Source organism: Ictidomys tridecemlineatus, chromosome 7 (assembly GCF_052094955.1).
Source record: "Ictidomys tridecemlineatus isolate mIctTri1 chromosome 7, mIctTri1.hap1, whole genome shotgun sequence".
Classification (NCBI taxonomy): domain Eukaryota; kingdom Metazoa; phylum Chordata; class Mammalia; order Rodentia; family Sciuridae; genus Ictidomys; species Ictidomys tridecemlineatus.
Window position 1 is genome coordinate 113,174,700 of NC_135483.1, and position 26,460 is coordinate 113,201,159.

Below are 26,460 nucleotides of genomic sequence, written 5' to 3' on the forward strand. Positions count from 1 at the left end.
AGCCATTATTATCTTTGCTATTGTTTATAAGTCCCTCTCCCTCCAGCTAAAGCAATTTTCAGAGGATTTAAATGACTGACTATCCTTTTTCTACATCTTCATTTTCTCTTTTCCTTTCTGTGAACCATATATTAAAGGTTAATATATTTAGGCACAATCACTTATATAGGAAAAATTAGGAAGTTATCATGGAAGCCCCAGGGAAAGGTACAAGATAAGAAAAGTTCTTATAAGAGCTTAAATTTGCCTCTCATTTTGATCTCTGATAGAAACAACATGTGCAAATAAACAAGCACACACAAAAAATTTGAGACTTATGTGCACTATCAAGAGGAGCAACAAACATTTTTTTTTCCAGAAAGAGAAGATAATTGGTGGAAGAGAGATTATTTGAAGAAATAATGGAGGGAAACTTTCCAAAGTGATGAAAGATATGAATGTACATATTCAAGAACCATAACCAATTCCAATCAGAAGGAACACACAAAGACCTGCATCCAGATATAATTAAACTTCAAAAATCTAAAGGTAAAGAGCATCTTGCAACCAACAAGAGAGAAGAGACTGATCATACACAAGAAATCTTCACCAAGATTATCAGAAACTTGGTAGTCAATAGATCATGTGGGCTTATCTATTGAAAGTACTAAAAAAAAAAAAAAGTTGTCAACCAAGATTCTGTATCTAAAAATGCTGTCCTGTTAAAATAAAGGAGAAATTAAGATCTTTCTGTATTAAGGAAAAAAGAAAAAGAAAAAGAGCCAAGGATGTTCATTTGTATTAGACCTGATTTGCAAGAAATCCTTGAGGAAGTCCTGCAGGTTGAAATGAAAGGGCACTGGATAGTAACTCAAAGCTGCATGAAGAAAGAAAGTTATACATAAAGGTGAACATGTGAGTGATTATAAAGTCTAGTATTACTTCAATAGTAGGCTACAATTACATTTTGCTTTCTAGAGGATTTTAGAGACACATAATTTTTAAAAAAATATAATTAATGGTTGAAAAGCTTATATTATTGCAACTGTTGTTTAGAAAATCACATTTTGTTTTCTATACAACTTAAAAGACCAATGTCTTCTGGAACCTGAAATATACTTAGTAATAGCGAAATGCACATTTAAAATGGCTAAGACAGTAATTTTGTGCTATGCATATCTTATCATGATAAAAAGAACAAAAATGAGAGTTCTTTAGAATATTTCAAACAAAACAGATGACTGAATGTGACAATATACAATAATCCTTGGTATTTTATTTTCTATATGGTAAGGATTAAACTCTCCTGCTAAACTGATGGTTGAGCTGAGATGGGATATCAAATAGGTTGATATCACACAAGGTTGAAAGTCAAAATATGTTGATTTAAAATTTCTGTTCTTTCCACGAATAAATACATCATACATGTTTTCAGTTATGTTTTTCTGTTTGTTTTTGTTTTGTGTTTTTTGCTACTGAGATTTGTACTCAGGGGCACTTAATCAACAGAGCCACATCCCAAGTCCTTTTTTGTACTTTATTTAGACAGAGGGTCTCACTGAGTCATTTAGTGCCTCACTTTTGCTGAAGCTGGCTTTGAATTTGGAATCCTCCTGCTGCAGCCTCCCAAGCCTCTGGGATTACAGGTATGAGCTACTGCACCCAGCTACAAGTTAGGTTTCGATAGCTATTCTGAGTGTAGCCAGCCTTCCTTGGTAGGATATGGGTGTCTTTTTAGTCAAGGAGAAATGACAAAATTTCCTTGGTCTTTCACAAATAACTTAGCATGATCATTTAAATCCAAAACAACACCTAAATATGTATGTATAGTTCAAAGCCCACAGTCTCAATATCTCTCACAGTATATTGGATACATCCACATCAATGTTTATAGCAACACAATTCACAATAGCTAAATTGTGGAACCAATCTAGATGCCCTTCATATCTTATCATGATAAAAAGAAAAAAAATGAGAGTTCTTTAGAATATTTCAAACAAAACAGATGACTGAATGTGACAATATACAATATCTTTGGTATTTTATTTTCTATATGGTAAGGATTAAACTCTCCTGCTAAACACCTGATGGTTGAGCTGAGATGGGATATCAAATAGGTTGATATCACACAAGGTTGAAAGTAGAAGAATGGATAAAGAAAATGTGGTATATATACACATGGAATATTACTTAGCATTAAAAAAAATAAAATCATGGCATTTTCAGGTAAATGGATGGAGTTGGAGAATATAATGCTAAGTGAAGTTAGTCATTTCCAAAAAATCAAATACCAAATGTTTTTTGTGTTAATAAGGATGCTGATTTATAATGGGGTTGGGGAGGTGGAACATTGGAAGAACAGATGAACTCTAGATGAGGCAAAGGGGAGGGAGAGGAAGGGAAGGGGTATGGGGGTAGGAAAGATGGTAGAATGAGATGGACATCACTACCCCCAAGTACATGTATGAAAGCATGAATGGTGTGACTCTACTTTTTTGTATAACCAGAGACATGACAAATTGTGCTGTATATGTTAATATGAATTGAATCACATTCTGCTGTCATACATAACAAATTAGAATAAATAATTGTTTAAAAAAAAATCATGGTCCAAATACAAATTCAACTAAATGGGGGTAAAACAATTTTGAGTAACTTGTAGATTATATAACAGAATCCATTTGACCTTAACTCCAAAACAACTTCCTGTGAGTAGTTCATAGGATATGACAATCTAAGAGAGAAAGAATGTTAAAAAAAAAAAAAAGAAAAGAATATTATCAACTCTTTCTAGGAAGCAGTGCAGTATATTTTTGTTGTTATTATATAATCATAAGATTTTATACAGCTGAGCTCTTTCCTCATTTATATAATAAAAGAACTAAACTAAATGATGTTTTGATTTTTTCCAGCTTCCTAAATTTTCTGAGTCTATAATGTAGATAAAAATGGTTTTTGGGTTACTGAAGAAATTGCTTGCATTAGGGTTCATAACTACAAGGAAAATTTCCAGAATCCACTTGACTAAGGTAAATTGTGAAAGGTAAAGAAAAAAAGAATGAAAAAGAGTTACAGTCAGAATTATTGTGACTATTTGACATAATAGCCAAATTCCCTTATAGTACCCATTTGTGAAATCTCATTAGAATGTAGAAAGCAGAGGGTCTTTCCATTTTCTCAAATTTAAGTGAACCTGAGTATGTAATTCAGAGCAAGATATTAATTACTTGGGAATCATACAAATATCTATTTTAGAAAAAAGAGATTATATTTCATAGTTAAAGAAACAGACGGTTATAGTAATATGGGGGACATAATCCTTATGTGGAACCCCAGCTGTGTAATCCTGAGCAAGTATCTTAACCTTTCTGAGTAGTAGTTATTTTGATGATTGAATGAAGTAACATGTGAAGTACCTGATAATTAGTGGGTCAACAACATGTGTTAATTCCCTTTTATTCCCTACTTTATCACTAAGGTAATTTCCTCCCTGGGATTTACTAAACAATAGTTACCTAGAGATCTAAAATTTACTACCAATTTGGCAGAAAGGACCTCAACAAAAAGAAATAAACAGTAACAAAAGATAAATGAGATATCTTTTCAGTGTTATTTTATTGATTCCAGAGGTGAGATTGCCAATATTTATTCAATAAATGAATATCATTACCTTGTACTGAGAAATGTGAATTACTAGATCAGTACACTTAGACATACATGTACATTATTATGAAAAAAAATAGGATCTTGGGTTAAGGCTAGGAAATAGAAAACAAATTACCTAACATGTAAGGACTAGAATATGATCATATTATCAAATTTTTGAGTCAAGAAATAAACTCATTCATTCAACAATTATTCCTTGTGTATTTAATAGTGTGCTTGTCTATGAAAGTATGAAGATGAGATTATTCTAGTCTCTTAAATCTGGGAACAAGCAAGTAGTGAGGCAAATGAAGGAAAGAGGACAGAGACCAATAGAACAGATGAAATTTTAAAAGCAGGAACAAACATAAATAGCTAAAGCAGAAGAAAATGAACATGTGTGAGTATTGATATGAATAATACTATACACTTAACTGCCTAATGGATTTGAAAACATAAACAAAAAGTCAATAGGTACTTAATTTTGAATTTGCTTTTAATCTGTATTGCCATGTAAATAAATGATCATATATGTGTCAGCATTGCTCATCTTGTTTCAATTACTCCAGCAGGCAATATATATTTCTTTTTTAGACAGTCAAACAGTAAGCCTAACAATTACACAACAATGACAATAAATCAGGGTCAGATGTCCTTTAAAAATACAAAATACAAATATTTGAGTATTATTAAAGTTGCTTTTTAAGAAAAAATTACATATTTTAGGCAAAATGTAATTTAGGGAAACCTGTTTCCTTCTATATCAAGTCTATGCTGAATTATTTGGCATACATTTTTACAACAATTTCTGAATGTAAATTTTCTTAGGGGAATAGCTGTCTAAAAATATTGAACAATTTTCATATCCTTACATTAGAAATATCTTTTTCCAGGTGTGAAATAGTTATATGCCCAAAAAAGTATAAGAATGGAAATTATTATAATTCAAATGAATTAAACCGTCAAAAATGAGAATAAATTAATTCTGTGTTTTTGGTATTTTATAGATGTGAAATATGCACAGAGTATTCTTCATTTTACTATGCTAGCTATAGAATTAGAGATTTGTACAAAAAAAGACTGACGTATCACCTTAACTTTATTCTTGATGTTCTTAGTGATGAAACCACCTTTTGATAAGAACCTTTCAACATATACACAAATGTTCAGGTGAGCTCTAGCAGCAGTTCACTCTTCTACAGAGTCTAGACATGCTAATTTTCCCACTTAGAAAACTATTCACCCAGTAACTTAAAACAAAGGGGGAAGGGGTCACTACAGAAATAGGTAGCAACTAGAGGATTCAGAACCAGAAATAAACAAGAACTAAATGAAAGGCAAGCACTGAAACAAAGGAAGGAACTAATTTGATATGGATTGTCTTTCTAGTCTACCATTACATGTTGTCTCCCCCCACCCTTTCCCTCTATGAGTGGGTGAGGGTATAACAGTGAGTTTTTGAAAACTTAATACTTTACAAAGACATTGTTCTCTTTGCCTATAATGAAGTTTAAGAATAACAATAAAGAACAGCAAAAAAAAAAAAATCTAAGAGGGAAAGAAATGGGAGAACATCATTAAGGCAGAGACTATGCACTTAAGAGTTTCTCAGGTACTCATCATACTCATGACTAAACCGACTAAACCCTGATCATCACTATAGAATTTCTTCCTTTTTGAAAGTAATGTTGGAAAGAATGTAAATTGCAAAGGGATATTCTATGAAGGAGATTGTATATGGACTGCTCTATTTACTGGTTTATCCTGCTTCTTTACTATTTAAAATCAATTCAAAAATATTTTTACCCTTTTGCAAACCATTTTAGTTTAGAGACTGCACCATATGCCCTGGCTGCCCAGGCAGTGTACAGCAAAATGCTGAGCAATCATGTTGTGGATCTGATCCGTTCTGACAGCCAGCCCTGAAACGCAAGCCAGAAACCCCTGATCTTTCTTCCTCCCATAGCAGTTTGGGGACTGCTTTATATGACTAATTATATCAGATTTCTACTTCACCTGGGCAATGGCCTCACAAATCCTGGATGTGCAGATGACTTTCCTTATCAGCTTTAACATTTCAATGTGTTATCATTGTTTTATGACCTCTATCTCAGAATATATAATCTAAATAATGATGGACAAACATATTTAAATGATCTTTGAAATAATTTGGATTGCCTTATATTAAAATCAGAATGTTTCCTTTTATTGATTTTGTACCTTTTATTCACCTCATATAGAATATTTGATTAGGGAATCCTAATGCAAGTTAATGTTTGATAAACAGAAATTGGTTCAAGAATTTGCCTTCATTCATTGCTTGAAACATGTCCAACAATATCCTCATGATTTCCTTAGTGTTTTACCACAATGACAAAATAAATGTCTGGCATCCCCATTCACAGTCTATTTTTAATAGTAATATGTTACTGAAATTGAGATGCTTTGAAGAGGAAGACCATTGACATTATAGTGCCACAGCATCTCCAATACAAACTGAAAAACTACAGAGCCACAAGGGGGCATGCCATTTATTTGGGACAATCATGGGCTAAGACAATCTTTTTAAAAATTTCATAATATTCAATGAACAATTTTAACTTACAGATAAGTACATGTAGTAGAGAGGGATGAGATCTCAAAAGATGTACATAAATTAACTTTGGGGCAATCTATCTTTCACAGCATATTATAGGGTATTGCCAGCAGGTCACAGATGCACACCCTATGAGGAGCCTAAAAAGACATCTGTGAGGAGGGGAAAATGAAGTTTAAATTGTAATGTAGTAATAAATAGAAACACCCTTCAGATGACTGTTCCAAATATCTTTTAAAAGAAGGAAAAAATGTTCTATGTACATTTTCTTTTGCGATGACAAATTAATTATAAGTAAAATATTCTAGCTCACATATACTCAAGGAACAAGTAAACGAAGAGAGAAGGGACACTGAAATGAAGAGAGAAGAAAGAAAACAAGAGAGAGAGGACATGAGCCTATTACATTATGAAGATTAAGAGACATAATTTTAAATAGTAGCTTTATCTATAATTCATAACTCTTCTGATTTTGAATTAAAATTGAATTCAAATATGTTCATGCTAAATCTTATATATCACAAAAAATTCTTAGTCATTTTTTGTTTTCATTATAATTTCTATTACATCCACTGTCTAGTAAAGACATGAGCCAAGTCATGACCATTAACCATAAGGACATGTATCTCCTTGATTCCTGGCTCAGCGTCATTATTTAGCTGCCTTTGGATATTTGTTAAGATTCTTATAACCCAGGTCATACATATAAAATCAAAATTAAACAACATGTTTTAATATAAGTACTCAGGATATCCAAGTAACATCATATTCAACAATACCTTTTAAACTAAATCACTTGGAAAATTCACATAAAAGTTAAGCTTAGCCTTTAAAAATTTATTTTATGTCAATAATAACTTTAATAGCCACTGATTCCAAAATGTACAGTTTAGAATGGTGAGAAATAAAAGAATACAAAAAGAAACCATGACAAAGAAAATAATTCAGAAACCTTCCATCACATAGGTTGTTAAATACTTGCAGAAGACAGATATATTTCCTTGAGAAGCACTTTGAAAATTCACACTCTTTTCCTATGATCACAGAGTCTACGATTTCCCCATGCCATCATTTTAAATAATTAACTTTTATTTGCAAGCTAGATTTTAAAACTAAACAAGGTCCATGTTTTGCAATCATTTCCAATGATCTCTTAGTATGGGATAAATATTTGTGAAATAAATGAAAAATAAAAGTATTTTAATTTCTTACAGAAGAAATTTTCTTTCAAAGATAAAACTTGTTGCATGGTGGTATAACAAACAAATGGCTTTCTTCTGTGATTATTTCCAGTGTTATTTCTAACTTATTAACATGCACTCTGCCTGATTAAACTTGGTACAGTATTATCTCTTAATGACAGGGTCAGCCTCCTCATGGCTATACTAAAAGCATGGGCATGATTTCCTTCTTCTCTTAGCTTGCATTCTACGAGGTCGATACTTGGAAATACATCTCCATTTAATATAGGATTATTTAAAATCTTAAGGAATAAATTTGGTGTGAAAATGAAAACAAAATTTTCTCTTTCTTCTTTTTTTTCCTTTTGGGAATGGTTTTAGCATTCAAAAAAAGAAAAAAATAATAATAAGTGTCTAATAAATATATGAAGTAAAGTTAAAAGATATTGACATGAGAAACCTGAGAGGAAAAAAAACATAAAAAGAGTTAAAGAGATTAGCAAATCATTTTACAAAGTTCCTCATGTGTGTTTTAACCTGATGATCAATTCATTGTGTATATGATGAATTACAGATGAATAATAATTTAGTCTGAAGTACTGTATCTATGTGTGTGTGTGTGTGTGTGTGTGTGTGTGTGTGTGTGTGTGTGTATACATCACCTTAGAATGAGATTTCAAAAAATTACTAACCTTCTTTGGTACAATTGACTTGGGTTTCATCACTGAAGTCCCCACAGTCATTGTCACCATCACAGGCCCAATGGCCTGGGATACATCTGCCACTGGCACATCTGAACTGGTGATCAAAACAAGAGTAAACACAGCCTTCCTCATCACTCCCATCACCACAGTCATCATCTGGAAAAGAAGACACAACAGCAGGTAGTGAAAACAGATCCAGAAAGAAAAGCTTTGTTAGACCTAACTTTTACTTTCTGAATGGAATTTTGCTTTTGAAAAAGGAATGATGTTGAGTCAGTCATTAATCTGTACCACAAACAGCAAGAGAATTATTTTCATCTTTATGACAGTATTACTTCTCTTCTGTTATAACATCAACTGCTAAACTCAAAGAGGAAGAAAAATGATGGATTTTGAAGCATAATTTTCATTTTATTCAGAAATAACTAAGCATTAACTGAATATGAAGCACAAACCAAAGGGATATTTCATGAAATGATACAAAGAGTGATATAATTATTGTGTAAAGTCATTACTTAAGACTATAATCCTTATCCTGCAGGGTTCATAGCTGTGTTTCTACTCAGTTCCTTTCCATTCTCCAAAATGAGAACTTACATGCGCTTTCCCCCCACTACCTACTGTGCTTGTGTTTCTGCCTGGAAATTGCCATGTACTTCATTAGAAATTATTTATTTTCTCTATTAATAAACATTGCAAGAGGGAGGGGAGAGGGATATGAAAAGAATTAAATTAAACTGAATGGCTGAAAATTCATTGACTCATATTTAATTGATTTTTGTGTATTTGGAATAATTCAGCATAATGTATACAACTAAGTATAAGGAAAAAATACCACTTGTGCATTAAGAGCAAGGTGACAGTATTGAGACCATCTGGATAGATCCATAATAATTTATAGGATACTTCATCCTGAGGTCACGTATGATTTGGGAACCTGAATTTTCCAGGTTATGTTCTTAATTGTCTCCTTCACCTCATGTTGATCAATTTAGAATATATCCAATGTAATATCTGAAAATAATCTCTACAATAGTCTCGTGGGACAAATTCTGGGCTCCATTATTCTTAATGCTAATTCCCACTGATGCTCTCTAATCACTCATCTTAACCATTTTGCTTGATCTCCAAGCTTCTCTTACAAACCGTCTCTGAAGGAAGCCAGGCAACTGGGACCACCAGCTTCCAAGTAAATCAGTGGTGTACAATGAACATTTGGTACTTGCCAGAATCACAGTGCCATTTGCTGCTAATGCATCTTCCACTTTTGCATATAAATTGAGTTAGGGGCTCACAAGTTGGAAATTCTGTAAAAAAAACATAAAAGAATTCAATAGGAAACAGGTCATTGACTTTTTTTTTTTTTTTTACTTAATTTGTGTCTTCTTAATGCAATCAGAACTCCTCTCCCATTCTTTACAAAGGCACAGATGAAAGAGTGGATAAACAATTATAGTGACTGTAACTTCCTCAGGACATAGGATGCACATCCTTTTAATATCTTTTAAATGAGTACTTTCCAGTACTGAAAGCCTAGGAGAATCATTTGATGGAGGATCATTTAGATTCATTATACTGCAGGATAAATGAATAGATGTCAACTCAGTGCATGAGAGTACTCAACCTTCTCTCAGTGAAAAATAGCAGATAAAAAGTGCTGCATGTTGGTGCTGCAAAGTAATGTGTTTATACCTCTTCAACTGACAAAAGTTTTTAATTGAGAAAATCCAAGTAGTACAGTCAGGTTTAACACTGACCTCTAAGAAATGTGACATCAATATTATAAGGTAAAAGTAAAAAAACCAAAAAAACAACTTACTAAAATCAACTACATAGACACTGTAAATGTGAATTCTGAGTGTAAAGAAAAAAGAAAAAAAACCTGAAAGAAGAATTAAATTTCAAAACAAATTTTTATACAATTACATCATAAGACTGATTACATTAATTAACATTTAGATAATTATAACAGTAAAAGTCATGGAATTATCATAAAATATTTTAAAGAGATAATTAGCCAATTTAAAGTATTCCTAAGTCTAAAGAAATTTAGACTAGTTTAAATTTCCATAATAAGATCTGATAATCAAGATCACTTTTAAAGAAAAGGTAATGTCGATCAGAGAAAAATATAATTACTGAACAGTGAATCTAAAACATTTGGAGTAATACTATTTCCCAGGAAAGAAATTTATTCTATTGAATATATGGAAAAAATTTTTACCTAAAATTTTGTAAATTGCTTGATACCAGACCTTTTAGCTTCCAGGAAAATAGGCATGAAATCATAATTTCTCATATACCTGAGCTCATTTATCAGATATTAAAAGAAAAGAAAAATAAATTCCATTATTTCATTGATATAAAGCCAGAAGAAAGTGATAAGAAATGCTATTCATCTGACAACTGAAGCCAATGATATTTTATGTGAAGTATTTTGTTTTTCTCTTTTAGGAACTGACTTATCACAATGATTCCACTATTATGTGCACAAATAAAATTTCAATCCACAAAAAGATTGAAATTTTATTTGTGCACATAATAGTGTATTAAAAACAAATTATCTTTTAATTTACAAAGTTTCAAATGATACTAACTTATGCTAATTTATAGCTACTGATATAAATATTATCGGGAGGCTTACTTCAAAAATAATGATATAATTGAAAAAGAAGATAGTGAACTTTGAATCATAGAATATATTTGATAGAAGAAAACAGACCATAAATATCTTCAAACTTTATTATGTAGACTGTCTCAGAGCTATCTAAAATAGCTGATGGCTGAGCAGGCTGGATTTAACTGCCCAAAATTCTTCAGGCACATCTATTCATTGCCTATCTATGAATCTATATATCTATTACCTACTATTTTTGTATGTATCTATCTACAGTTTTAAATTTTTTAAATGTTGAGCATAATTTGGAGAAAAATATATTTAAAAATGTATTTTTCAGGTTTAAAACCATAACAACCAATGATTATGTCCATCATTTTAGTCTCAAGGCAGTGAAACTCAGAATTAGGCCTGAGTAGTATGATAGATATCTCCTTATCAAAAAACAGTCCTAAGAATTCACATCTTCCAACTCTCCATCCACTTCTCTTTCTATATATTCTATTGCAAATTTCATTTGTCATTTGTTTGTGTGCCTAAACTATTTTACTCTATCCATATTTTGAGCATAAATTATAAGCAGTAAACATTTCTCATTGGTTATTTATCACTTCCTTACTATCAGAAATGTGTCTTTATCATTATTTTTGTATTTTGTTTACAAGTTTTGTATATACCAGATACTTTTTCATAACTTTACAATTCTGGACATTTTTATTATTTATAAGGTTTTGGATCTTTAAATTATAAAACACTATGAAATTTTTTTCGTGGGGGGGGGAACGGATACTAAGAGCCTAGTTACATCCTACCACTAAAGTACATCCCTAATCCTGTGTATTTTATATTAAGTCAGGGTCTCCCTAAATTGCCCAGGTTGGCCATGAACCTGTGATTTCCCCCTTGCTCAGCTTCTTGACTCCCTGAGGTTAAAGCATATGCCATTTCACCAAGCAATTTTATTTTTATAGTGTAGATTGTACCAAGATTGACACAATCATTTTTGTCATACATTTTTAGGCCTATCCTGATCATTTCTTTTTATGGGTTGGAGACTTCATATAGTGTTTCAGGAAGTGGTTCTGTTCAAAATCAGGTTATGTAACACTTTCCTAATACTTTAAAAAACAAGGCACATCAGTGATGAGATCATCAGGAAATACGAATTTTAAATGACATTCCTTCAAGCCCTCTAGAATGATTTGCATTTTCACCTTAAAAACTATGATTTTTTTGAGTTAAAAACATATTTAAATTATAGTTCTTCCAATTCACAAAACACTGAAATTAATATTTATTGGATATATAAAAAGAGGAGCAAATCACTTTTGCAAGATCAAATCAAGGAAATATCTTGGATAATATTCTTAAAGTAATAAATTAAAATCAGAGGTGTGAATATTTATACACATTCTTAAAGTAATGAAACAACAAGGCATATTTGGAGCCCTCAAGCAGACTGGAAAAAGAGAATTCCCTAGGATAACCAGCATTGATAGCAGTGAACAGACTTCAGATATAAGTGTCTAACTTATGCAGTTGATAAGTTTCTACTGCTTCACAAATAACATGACGGGAAAGTGATTGCTCATTCCAGGTTTAGTAGATATGACATCCTGGATTACCTGCTTTTTTTTATATCTTCAAAAAAGTAATTTCTTTGTGTAAGTTTGTATTAGAGTATATCCATCTAAAGTACTGATTTATGAATGGAAATGTTTCTAAAACTAAACAAATATTTATTGAGTTTTATGATGACCAAAGTAATGTCTTGATATATAAATTTTAAAATAAATTGAAATTTTTGAAAACCAGACAATGTCATCAGGACCAAAATATGATTTAAATGAAAAGGCAATAAGAATGTTCACTTTGATAATGAAGTAAAAGGGAGGCAAAGACTATATGAAAAGGTATCTACTTAGAAATCTAAAAAATACTCTGTTACAGAAGGAGATGTAGTGGAAAGACCAGTAAAAGGCCTAAGTCACAATTTAATCAATACTTTCAAGAATTATTTCTTTTAAGATAATGAGGACTTATACTTTTTTCAAGAGTCAAAAGAAATATTGTATAAAATATGGCTTTTCTTAGATTAAATAATAAGTGTTTAGTGTTTAGAAGCTTTACTGTGGCATGAATTAGGAAATTTGAACAAGATATCAGGTTATGACTCAAATAAGTAAGCAACAAAATGCAGACTTACAACATGATGAGATACATTTTTTTTAAAAAAAAGTAATGTTATTATATCTTTGGAGGTTTATAATGCATTAATTCACATTTTTTTAATCTAGGCATATCAAGCAGCATCAAAAGTTCTACTAGAGAAAATAAATCATCCTAAGCATCTAGAAACTTCTGAAACTTGGTGAAACTTCACTGGCTGAGAAAATTTTCATGTTAACTTTAAGATTGTTTATAACTGTTAGATTCTAACTCTAAAAATCAGCCAAAAACATAAACTGAGAATTAACTTTCAATAGGTAAAAAATTCTCAGGATGAAAAAAAAAGAATCTTGAATGCAAAAAACCTTTAATACATCTCTTAGAAGAAACATACCTTTTGTTGCATGTACATAATACAAATGTGTTATTAAACAACTATACATCATATCTCATTACTTTTTCATGATACTTAAATTACACAATTTCTCTTCTCAACTTTATATTCTCATCTAGCTTTAAGGACCTACATGCAAATTAGTATGTAGAAAAAAAATGGGAAGAAGAGAAAAGGAGAGTGTAAATTACCAAAAAGAATGAAGATATTATATAAAAGGAAACATGTAAAAGAATCAAGTTATAAATGTTTCACTCTGATTTCATTCTCAAAATAATGTAACCTTGGGTAAATCATTTATGCTTTCTAGTCACATACTCTTGATTTAAAATATGACCTTTGAAGTCCTAAAGCTAAAGAAGAAGAAACACCATCTAAAGATGCACAATATCCTGAAAACATTTAATGTAGCAAAGTATAAGGTTCACCACCTTAAATAACATCTGGGTTATCACAGCATTAAAAGAAAGCACAGTAACTGAATTTCAGAAATGGGAAAATACAAAAATGTAAAAAAAAATGTCTTGGACTTTTCTCTACTTAATAGTATAATCAAATGTATGAAGAACTATGTTAAAAATTTTTAAGTGAAATATAGGGTCATTCATTCTCTCACTAATGTAGAAAAATACCCTCTTCATAAGTCCTTATTATCCTACTGAGAGTCTAGTGATGATAGGGAAGCGAAGTATCTATCATACATGTTTTCTTCTAAAATAAAACAAAATTAAAGCACCTTCAAAGAAATTTAATAATTTTCATGTCTTTTCATTTAAAAGTTGAAAATAGTATTTGAATATTCCAGTTGGTTGCTAGTTACATGCCCTGTTAAGATATAATTGTGAGTTTCATATATAACGAAGGTTTAAATATTGCATGTAGTTTTATCCTTCTTGACTTTGCACAAATATTCTTTGACTTTAAATCTTCTTTGAACATAAATTGCAGAACACTTGGAAAGATTAACTGATTAATTCTGAAGAAGAAAAAAATTATGAACAAAGAAGGCTTACATTTTATCATGTTACAATTACAGTGAGAAAAGAAAACTATATTTTACTTTAGCAGTTACTTCAACTTCATAAAATATTTAATATGGATTAATGGACTGTTAAAAACATTTTATTATTGCAGGTAGTATGCTCAATTTATCTATTATATCTTTTGTTTTAAATTAATTTTCATGTTATATGTATGCCATTATGAAAATGGCTACAATTTTCTTTCTTTCTCAAGAATAATCATGGTTGGTATGATACATAGATTTGTTCACTATTTAAAGCTTAGAAGAATGTTTCCCAGGTTAGCAGGTTTCAATCTATTTACATTATTTTTCTGTACCTGACTTGCGAATTTACCTGTTCCTTCATTTGCTCCCATAAGAATATATCTAAGTAATCTTTTATTGAAGTCTCAAAACTCAATCACCATGGGCTACTTTGAGATCATGCAGTCACATCCTAAATAGATGGAGGTAACCTTCTTGATTAAGTATATGGAAAATGTTCAGATCATTCCTATTAAAATGAATGAAAGATAAGAACATAGTGGGAATCTAGTACAGGTAAAGTGTTATCTTAACCTAAAGGAGATTATAAGCCTATTACTTGTTATTATTTATTGAGTATGTGATCTCTCTGTTTATATTAGCTATGCTTTTCACAGCATCCCTTCAAATGTTATTGCTAACAATGAATTGCAGAAGAAAAACAGTGCATCTTCTCTAAGAACATATCATATAATCAGCAATGATAGATTAAAATTTGAATATTTGTCTAACTTATGTCAAAATGGCTTATTTGTTCATTATACCATTCTGATCATTACCAATACATTTAAAAGAATATTATAATATCAAAAAAAAGAGTTGAAAAAAATTAAAAGTATTCCTCATTCTGTGGCTTCTCTCTTCCACTGAAATTGCAATTTTGATGTTAACCTTCTCTAATGTATATAATTAAATATTGTTATGGAATGCTATTTTAAAAACTATACATACTATAGAACTAGATATGTATATTGAGAGAATAAATAACATTTTAATTTTTTTTTAGATACTAATGTTAGCAGCACCTCTTGAGAATTTGGAATTAATACAGGACAGACATTAAAGATACAATAGAGTACTTTTCAGAGAAAATTATGTCAGCAGTATACTACAATTTTCATTTTATTGCATTCATCATTTTTTGTGAAAATATGTGATTTTATTATCATGTATAATCCCATGTAGAAACATAAGATTTTCCAGGGAAATAGATCTGAGTTCAAATCCTGGTCTTATCACTAATTAACATGAGACCTTGAGCAGTTGCTTAACATTACTGATTCCATGTTCCTAATCTGTAAAATAGAAGGAAAAGTTATATTCACTAAATATATTTTATTGAGAACTTTATACAAGATATAGTTATAGGCCTAGAGACACATCCCCTGGATGTGTGAATGAAAAAGTAATGATAGGTACTAGGGGGAAAATGTAGTTCTCTTTTTCACAGTGCTTACAATCCAATTTAAAAGATATTTGAATATAATGAAATTAGTGACTTCAATAAATTTCTGATTAATAGCCATGAGTGTCTGCACATCTATAATCCCAGCTACTCAGGAGGTTGAGGCAGCAGGATAACAAGTTCAAGGCCAGGCTTGGAAACTCATTGAGACCCTGTCTTAATCAATCAATCAATCAATAGATAAAAAAGAAATAGGTATGTTGCTCCATGGTAGAGTCTCCCTGGGTTCAATCCTCAGTAGGGGGGAAAGGAAATCTGATAAATGCTATGACATCCAGTACTGATATTTGGTCTAATTGATTGCTTTTCGGTTTTATGATGTACAAAGGTGATATGAGTTCAGTAGAAATAGTACCTAAAATTTTGAATCTTGATGTTTCCTGGGCTTGTGATGTGTAGTTTGACATTCTCTCATGATATAGGGCAATGGCTGCCAATCTCAACTTCCAGTCAGTCACATGATCATGAGGGAAAGCAATTGATATTCTGTAGTATACAGGGCTGCCCACATTTTGAACACAAGTATTTTAAAAATTGAGATATTTAACATTTCATTCTAAAATAATCTTTAGGTGATTTTGCCCAATTCTAGCCTAAGTAAGTGTTCTGAGCACACTTAAGGTAGGCCATATTAAACTATGATGGTTAAGGGTATTATATGCATTTTTGACATATTTTCAACTTAGGATGGATTTTTTGGCATGTAACTGTCATAAATCAAGGAGGATCTGTAATAATGTATTACTGAAAACACAGAAGCATCAAAACTAATTTTAGGTGGTTAGACAATGCTCCCTAAAGGAAGCAATATGAAAGCTGATGTGAATGATGTGTTTGGGTTAAATCAGATCAACAAGAGAGAAGGCTTTTAGAATGTTCCAGAAGGAAGGACTGGAATCTGTGGACGCCCAGCAATGAGAGTATATAAAATGTTGGAGAAATTGAAAATATGTCATAATGGCTGCAATAGGCTGTGACAGAAGTAGTACAATAGGCTTGGGAGGTGTGGAAACAATTGCTATTTAGATGAAAAAGCCTTAGTCAAAGAGAACACCACCTGGTATGTACAGAATGAGATTAACAAAAATGCTAGCAAAAAATATTGAGTAGTTCTGGCAATATGTTAGACAAATGAGAAATAGAGATAAAATAGTAACCAAACATTTTAATATATATGTGAATATGTAAGAAAATAATATAAGTTTTCAGAGCACAGAAAAGGGGGCTGAAAGCTAAAAGAGTAAATGAAGTATAATAACCACTTTGAATGTGTGTGTGTGTGTGTGTGTGTGTGTGTGTGTGTGTAATTTTGCCTCTACAGGCAGTAATGAAAGCTGGATGTAATGTAGATGCTTGGTTTTCAACATCAACATGAGTCAAGAGACGATTCTTGAGTTCTCCATAAGACATGCAGCTCAACATAAACCCAGGATGCTCCATGTCTAAACTCTGAGTGCAGAGGTGGTCTAAATAACATGTCCTTCTAGGACATTGTCTTACCTGCACTGTAAATAGGGAAAAAATATAAAAAAAAGGTCTGGCCTGAATATTATAATCATGAATCTGTGTCACAAGCTCTACTCTCCATGATATAGGTAATCCCAAATTGAAAAATTAAGGTAAAAATTAATCCAGGGTTTGTAGTATTTCAGAGGAGCAGTTCATGGAAGACAAAACTAGAAGAAGGCCTCAAGATTTCCAGAGGGGGCAAAAAAGTTTAAAATTATAGATATATTAAAAATTCAGGATTGCAAAAAGAAAGAAACAAAAAACATAGAATTTAAAATGTGACAAAAAAGCTGGTGTGTAATGTTCAGCAGATATACAAATGAGAGGATTATCTCATGAGATCTTTTATATATTTAAAAATTATATCTAAAAACTGTAGATTGAAATCTGATAAGTAGTATAAAATGGGTAAGCCAAAATATATTTCAAAGGTAAAAATGAATATTAAAACCATATAAAAATACAACTTGAGGGGGAAAGTAGAAACAAAAATGAACAAAATAGGAAATAGAAAAATGAAAACTAGAGTCTCAGAATTCAGGACTGAATGGACAAGTTAAATTAAAAAATTGGTATACTTCAACAGACAATTGCCAAACTGAAAAATCTGATGACGTTTCCCTGGCCACAGCTTAGAGATTAAAAGCAATTATTGTAGCATTTTTGAAACTATATTCAAAATATTCATAACTTTATCCAGAAACTCAGTACAGTGGCACATGCCTATAATACCAGCTGCTGAGTAGGCTGAGGCAAGAGGATCATAAGTTCCCAACCAGCCTGAGCAACTTAGCAAGATGCTCCCAGCCCTGGGGTCAAGCGCCACTATCACCAAAAAACAAAAACAAAAACAAAAAAATCCCACAAAAGTAACGTAAAAAAGATCAAGAATCAAGAATAAAGGTTACAATAAAATGTTCTGACATTAAATTAACAGTTCTAAAAGCATGGATGACATAAAATGGGGACAGTAATATTCATAGATAATATCTTGGAATTTCCCAGAATTTGTGAGAGACATGGCTTTAAATTCAGGAAGTACACTCTATCCTTAGATAAGTAAAAATTAATTCACAGGTAGAAACATTGTAATGAAACATGGAGATGAAAGAAAACATTTATAAAACCTGAACTGACCTGCAGATATTTTACAATATTAACTCTTCAGTGAAAAAACACCTACCCACCCTACCCTTCCCCAAAAATATAAAAGTGAGAAATTTTTAGAAATTAATTTATTTGCTTTGTCAAAGAAAAAAATAGTGCAAGAATGCCTGAGGTTTAGGAAGAGACAATGGGGTAAGAAAAAATTCAGTGGGGGACTGGGAAATATCCTACCATTGAAGGCAAGGGGAAAAAGCATTTCTAGGTTACCCATGCTGAGGGCTGCTCAAATAGTGAGAAAGCAAAGGTGCACTATTGGGTTAAAGAAAAGTCCTTGCTGAGCTTGGCGGTCAGTTTTGGTAGGGTGGTTTGGGGTAAAACCAAAATTCTAGTCTATAAAAGATGGAGTGAAATATGAATATATGTCATTTTACATAAAATTTCCAAGAAATTTAAATATGAGAAATATTATAAATGTGATATCAATGATAATTACAGGATCAAAGTAATTCATGTTGGTGGTGATCTTTTTTAAGGGAAAAGTTGAACTTAAAGAAATATTGATGAGAAGAAATGAGTTAAATTAGAGTCAAAAATATAGGACAGACACAAGCTACATTTTCTGTTTTTCTGCAGATTTTAGGGCAGCAGAAAGATTTTCATATCCAAAGAATGAATTCATATCTAATAGGTAATTCTCCCTGGCAATTAAAACAATTAGTATTAAAATAAACCTCCATTCAATTCAATCCTGAAGTTAATAATTAAAGAATGCATTTAGATTTTAGCATTCCAAGAAATGATTAAAGTAAGAAACTTAGTAAATTAAAAATGTTCAATAAAATGTGGCAGATAAAATCAAGAATGATTAATGATTAATTTAGTTTCCATAAAAGTACAAAATACATATGAAGTATCTCAAGTAAATTAATTGTCACATATCTTTAAGTCTGTATTTCAGAAAATTTCAGTACTTTTATATTGTACATAATACTAAATCTTCCATGAGAGAAGGAACAAAACAACTTTTTTGGAGATTAAAACTTTTAAAATTACAAAAATTAAAAATGATTTGTTACATGGAATTTTATCATAGTTTTCTTATTCTTATTCATAGTTGTAGTAGTGCGTAGGCACATAGAACAGACACTTTCATCTCCTGAAATAGTGGTAAGATTGAGATGCTTCTTTTCACTTTTTTGCTACTTTAAAAATTAGCACATTATCAATAAGGGTAATTTCAACCAAATTGCTTATACATATTGACTTATCAGCAAAAATAATATGGTTTGTATTCCTTGTCCCTACCTCCATGTTTGGTTGGTTAGTGTTAATATTTTAAAAAGGAAGTATTTGAGAAATGATATTTTCCAATATTTTTTTCAGATAGGCCATCTCCAATTCCAGCTTCATATAATTATGTATTTTTTCCCATTTGAGAATACAAATTATTTGGAAGACAAAAGACAAATTGATAGCTTACATTTTATTGAAGAACCATTATGTGCCACCCACTATCTAGATTTTTGTACCTACTTTTTCTCATTTGACTCTGATTAATCAACATGCATGTATGTGCTTATGCATGAACATATACATGTTTTTTGCCAATGAGAAAATCAAGTAGCCGAAGTCTGTAAAAAATTCATTCTTAGCCTTGATAGAAATTTAAAGGGCTTTACTTCTAGAGCTATAATTTCGGTGACCCAGTGTCTGATGAGGAATCAGCTTGTTTCTGGTAGTGCAGAGCTTCAGATAAGACAGAAAAGGCAGAGTAAGTGAGAATGGGAGGGATGTAGCAGAGAGATACTGTAAGATGTTAGAAGAAAAGGACTAAATAATAGCCAGTAGAAATGTGTTTCATGGGGCTGGGGTTGTAGCTCAGTGGCAGAGCGCTTGCCTAACTTGTGAGGCACTGGATTCAATCCTCAGTGCCACATAAAAATAAACAAATAAAATAAATACATGCTGTCCATCTACAACTACAAAAAATGTTTAAAAATAGAAATTAAAAAAAGAAATATGTTTCACAAATCTGTATACATATTCAATCATCTGGATACATTTTAAAGACTTCTTACACCAATACACATTAGAGCCACACAAAGATAACTTTAAAAAATAGGGGGGAAAGGACAATAACATTGCCCCAATGTTTATACTGAGAAAAAACTTTGAGACTCTAAAGACACAAAATTTATTTAAATCTTTGGGACAATAATTTTAAGATAAACTTGTTAAAAGAACACATTGTCAATAATTATAAAAAGACTATTTGACCATAAAGAAAATTAAAACATTTCATTCTAAACTAAATTTTTTTGATTGATGAAATTTTTTAGTAAGAATATATCATGAAAATGCCCTACAATGTTCTTCTATTTTTAGCAACAATTTGAGGAATGTTCTTATGATAAATGAAAATATTAAAGATGGGTGAGTAGCATTTGGTCAGAACTGTATTTACAGAATTCCAACTAGGAGATCAGTTTTCCATACACTATTTTTTAATTGACAAGGAAAGGTTCACTTCTTTCTACTATCAAGTTTTAAAATTTATGCTTAACAAATCTTTGTATTACACAAAGCTGGGAGATACCATTATGGTGGACAATGGATTCCAAACTGCAAATCTGCACATAAGTGTTGTAACAGAATGGAGGACTATAAATTTCAGTGTGCAGTAAAGCTAATGCCACTCAGTACATATTCTGAAATATATGGATAAGGGAGACTCATAAGAACATCAAAATAAAACTGTTTAAAAGCCTTGCAAATGTAAACATTGGAAGTGTCTGAAGGATTAATCTAGCTTATAAAAAAAACATATATTTTAATTGACTGAAAACTCAATGTATCAGTTACACAATAAAGCACCTGTCCAGTCTTCCTTAATAGAGGCCTACAAACTAAATAAGTGAAGCCAATTAGTCCACTATTATCTGTTATATAAAAACCACACAGAATACTATTATTTTTGTTTATTGGTAGGCCATGAATTTGTTAATTTTTCAAAATTCTGGCAAAAACATAACATTTACCATTTTAATCATTGTAAGTACACAGTTCACAGGTGTTAGCTATATTCATGATATACTGCAAGTGATCAATAGAACTTTTAAATTGTGCAAAGCCAAAATTGTAAACATTGAACATCACTTCCCCATGTTCATTCATAAATTTTAATATCACTGAAATTCCAAGTGAATTCATGGCAGTGAAATTGGTAGGGGAAGACTCTGCCAATGTGGAAATGTCAGGAAAAGTTGAAGGCAACAATTTTTTTAGTCTTTAAAAGAAAGATTTGGTGGACACAAGGGTGTTTTTTGTTATCTTAAGTATCATACTGAGGACAAAGTAATTGATTCACAATGCGAAGCTTCAGAGGACAGAACAAGTGTCACTGCATAGAAATTTTAGGAAGACAGGTGTTGGCTCCACAAAAATGTTCTAACAATTGATTACTGCACAAGAGTAAAATAAACTACCCTGTGAAATATCCAGTTCTTGGATCTTGAAAATATTCAGTGAAGGAGCAAGAATCTGCAGGACCAGTTTTTATAAATCACCTGTATTAGAAAAGAGGTTGAACTATCTAGATAGCATCTTCGTCAATTTCTAGAGTTTGTAATTCTTTTAGAGTAGACAATTAGGACTGAATGGGAGTAAGTTCCAAAGCTTGTCATGTCTACTGACTCATTCATCAACATTGGACATAGAACTTTCAGAATATTAGTCTCATTTGTGATGATGTGAGGAGCAAAAATGAACCATTTTTATCATTTTTTGGTAAATGTCTATGCATTTAATAAATGTGCACACTTATGTATATTATTAGGCATCTGACAAGCTGTTTTAATAGGAGACTAGATGTCAGCAAGGAAAGAGAAAAGGAGACAGGAAAAGTGAATGAGTGAAGACAACAAACACATGCAATAGTGGGATTGCTCCATTTGCCATGGTGCAGAATCAGTTAACCTAATGAGAACAAGGAAATGACAAGTCTGCCCACATTCTGTCAGTATTTGGAAACATTCTATAAATAGTAGAGTACACACAAGTCAGTTTTTCAGAGACCAGTTGAACAACTTTGTGGAGAGATGTATTGACTCAAGGGAAGGAGAGGTCTACTAAAAATTATTCACAGAATTTTGTAAGTACCTGAGCAAAGAGAAATGATCATAATTTTCTCAGGAAACACACTTGTTCTTTCACCCTGTATCTTGAAAAGAAAGAACTAGAGAATAGTAACAGTTCGAGAAAATGGGTTATTGAGAGAACAATCTGCTTACAACATTTGGTGGGGGGGAGACCTAAAAAAACCCAACTTTTAAAAAAATAACGTCACAGAAAGCAGTCTAGCAGGAAAGGGGATTCTTTTTTTGTTGTTGTTGTTTTGAGAGAGAGAGAGAGAGAGAGAGAGAGAGAGAGAGAGAGAGAGAATTTTTTTAATATTTATCTTTTAGTATTTGGCGGACACAACATCTTTGTTTGTATGTGGTGCTGAGGATCGAACTTGGGCCACACACATGCCAGAGGAGCACGCTACCACTTGAGCCACATCCCCAGCCTGGGATTCTTTAAACTTAAAGCTATATAGATCCAGTGGTAGGAAGAGAGAGGAATGGGGGTGGGAGGAAGGAAGAGCAATCTGCAGGGAACTAGCAAACTGCAGGGAAGAATGGAGAAGAATGAAGAGGAAGAAATGGGGAGAAAGAATAGGAGAAAGAAGAAGGCAGAAAGGGATCAGAAGAGAAGTGGAAGGGGTAAGGAAGAGAAGGAAGAGAAAACAGAGAAGGAGGACGTTTAGGAAACTCTGTAGTGGGATGGGACCTAGCCTCCATACAGGTCTCACAAAGAACCTGTAAAGAAAACTGCATTTCTCATGGGTGAAAGGATAGTGATACTCAAAAGCAAATGCAGGTTTCCACAAGGCCTGCTTTGAAAGATGTTATACATTTCCTCCATCTGCCCTGTCTGCCTAAAGAGCTGACACTAGATGAAGAAAGGCAGAAAGTGAAACATAAGGATACACTTTCTTTTCTATATCAAATTCCTTGAACCTCAAGTATAACAGCAGTAGGAGAGAAAGTGTTGCATGAGAATATAATGCTGATGTTTAAAAATGGATTGGACTAAGTTATTGAAACCCCAACTGACCAGTCATTGTGTTTGCAAGAACAGACTGAGGAACAGTGAAGTGCTGAATAAAGAGTGACAGGCAATCATCATATTTCATGTAAATTATACTGGATTAATTCTTGTATTAGACATTTTATGACACACAGAATTCTTTTAATTAAATAAAAAACAAACAATTCATTAGGATTTTTGTATTTGTGGTTACTTGGGGGAAATATCCTAGATATTTGCATTGATTTAACCTGATAACAATTTCTAGTGTATATATCCATCTCCTCTCCTTTTCTCTCTTTTCCTTCTCTCTTGTCTTCATGTCTGGTACTTGAAAATTTTCTTTCTTATATTCTTTGCTTCCCGATTTTGTGGATTAAGATTACGAGCACACTTAGAAGCAAGATTATATGTATAAGAAACAGAATTCTATTTTCAAGATCTAAAATGCCCAACATCCATTGTGGGCTATGTAATGTTAACTTTGAAAACCCTAGTGGATTTTTATTTCTACTCTCTTGATTCATCCTTCATATCTGTTAATAAACTTTAGGTAATTACTGACATTTAAACCTTTGAACAAATTGAACATTACCAATTTATATTAAAGCATACTTATAAAAATATAATAAACATAAGCTATATTGAGATTTTTAAAAGCTAGAACAAGCCATGTATTGTTATGCAAAAGTTTAAAATAAATGACGATATTGTTTTTGCTTATAAATTTTTTAAAGGACAAAATGAGTCTTTGAAACATTCTTATGTTTACTCATAAATTAACCTTATATTTAATTTTGTAATTTGGAAATGAAAAGATAATTTGTGTAAATAATTGCTTGTTCCATCTTAAATTATTTTTATATATATGAACATAATTTTCATTAAGTACATGTAAGATAAAAATCAAATATGCATAACAGTGGTCCTTAAAGTACAATCTTTCGGCTAGTAGTATAAACATCAGTGTCCACTAGATGCTGTTAGAATTGTAAATTCTTAGGGTCCACCTGAGGATTCACTGGATCAGGACTCTGGGAAGGGGTGTAACAATCTGTTCTATTAGCAAGTCTTCTAGAGGCCCTCTCCAATGTATGCTCAAGTTTTAGAATGACTATTTAATGTTTCTTGATCTGGAGTACACATTCATACCACTGGAATGCATTAAAACAATCATTCTGAGGACTTTCTCCTAGAGAATTTTATTTAATTAGCCTGGAATGAGGTATGGGCAGGTTATTTTAAATTTCTCCTCATCATCTTTTCTTAGAGAGCTAAAATTGAAAACCAATACTAGTCTTATTCCTGCAATGAGATTGTCTATTCATATAGTTGTTACAAGGTCATCTTTTACCATAGGCTTCACAATTGTACTTATAATGTCTCTTTTACACATGCAATAACTACTGAAAAAGTTAAATGATCACTTAAAGATCAAGGCTGAATCCTCAGAGGGCCTTCCTAATTATGTAACTATTTGCTCACATATAATGTAAGTCTAAAATGTGCAATTAACTTATAAAGGTAAATGCAAATAAAATGAGAAAGGGTTATAAATAGGTATTAGTGGATTCCACTGAAAATTTGACCCTGAATTGTATCTTCATTTCTATCAGGAACATTTCTAATCATAGGTTTTGCATGTTTTTAAATCTAAATTTTAATATTATTCTCCATGTAAATGGCTACCTATTAAATTTAACAAAGATTGTTCAGAGAGCTGAACTGGTGGGAAAAAAAGTGATTACAGAATCTTCTGGTAGAAATAAATCTTAGGGAATCTGGCCTATTTCAATAGCGAAATAAAATATGTCAGTTCAAATGTTACAATAATGCTTAATATAATGGGGAACTAGTAGAACCCGTATACATTTATAAACTAGCATCAGATATGGTAACATTAAAAAAAGCCTGCAGTCTTTATCATTTTTGTATATAGTGCAGTGATAATTTCTATTAGAGAAATCTATTCTCTTTTACAACATTAAAAGTGACATTATGCCTACTAGAGTTTTTCTGTCAGCTTCTGTCCCTATGTAAATTTTCATTTAAAATGACAATGTGAAAGGTGAATGTATGTTATTAAAGAGGGGAACACATTTGGACATTTCTTGCATTGTAAAAGAGGAATGGTACTGTGACTAACCTCTGCAGGTGGTTGACTGACACTCTGTAAAATGTGTCAATGATTCAGAACCAAAATATTTAGCAGCTAAATTGTCACAATGTGTTATACTTGATTGTGTGTTGGTGATCTCTACCAGCATGTGAGAGCTGATTTGTGAATTTTCAGAGATTATATGAGTTAGTTTTTAAGCACATAATATTATTCAAAACAAAATTTTCATAAATTTAAAATGGAATAATGTTTAAAACAAAAAAAAATAAATACTCAAGATTCATAATATCTGAATAAATTTACTAATGGCTTGTAAAGAAATTTTAGTCTATTACATTCATATTTACCATGTAAATAATGTAAAGATTCATATATTTTTCCCAATTTCACGTTTAGAGTTTAGAGAGTTTTGTTCGCAACTGGATATAGGCCATGATAGGTGTATTTATGGTCCCAAACATGCAAACACTCTCAGAGTTCCTCCCACCAGGAAATACTAAAACATTTATCAACACATTAATGAATAAGGTCCATTATAGGAGTATATACATTTAAATAAGATATTCATGCAGATATATGGGCATTGAATGCCCACTCATTGACCCAATCAGTGGATGTCAAAACAAAATCAACATGAAATGACCGGATTTTAATTTCAAGCATATTTGGATTCCTAGACTAGCCTGGAAAGCAGTATGGAAATTCTTTGGAAATCTGGGAATGGAACCACAATTTGACCCAGCTATCCCACTCCATGGTCTATACCTAAAAGAGTTAAAAATAGTTTCTATAGGGAC

General features: G+C 31.7%; 1 protein-coding gene across 5 annotated transcripts in view; it reads right to left on the reverse strand.

Moving 5' to 3' along the window:
• Window positions 1-26,460, reverse strand: part of Lrp1b (LDL receptor related protein 1B) — a 1,779,935-nt gene that overhangs the window by 681,648 nt on the left and 1,071,827 nt on the right. For all 5 annotated transcript variants that reach the window (XM_078017329.1, XM_078017328.1, XM_078017330.1 and 2 more), the window contains exons 19-20: window positions 9,332-9,412; window positions 8,094-8,261 (exon numbers count right to left, since the gene is read on the reverse strand). In XM_078017329.1, the coding sequence (XP_077873455.1) occupies window positions 8,094-8,261; window positions 9,332-9,412 (249 nt within the window). The remainder of the gene's footprint in view (window positions 1-8,093; window positions 8,262-9,331; window positions 9,413-26,460) is intronic.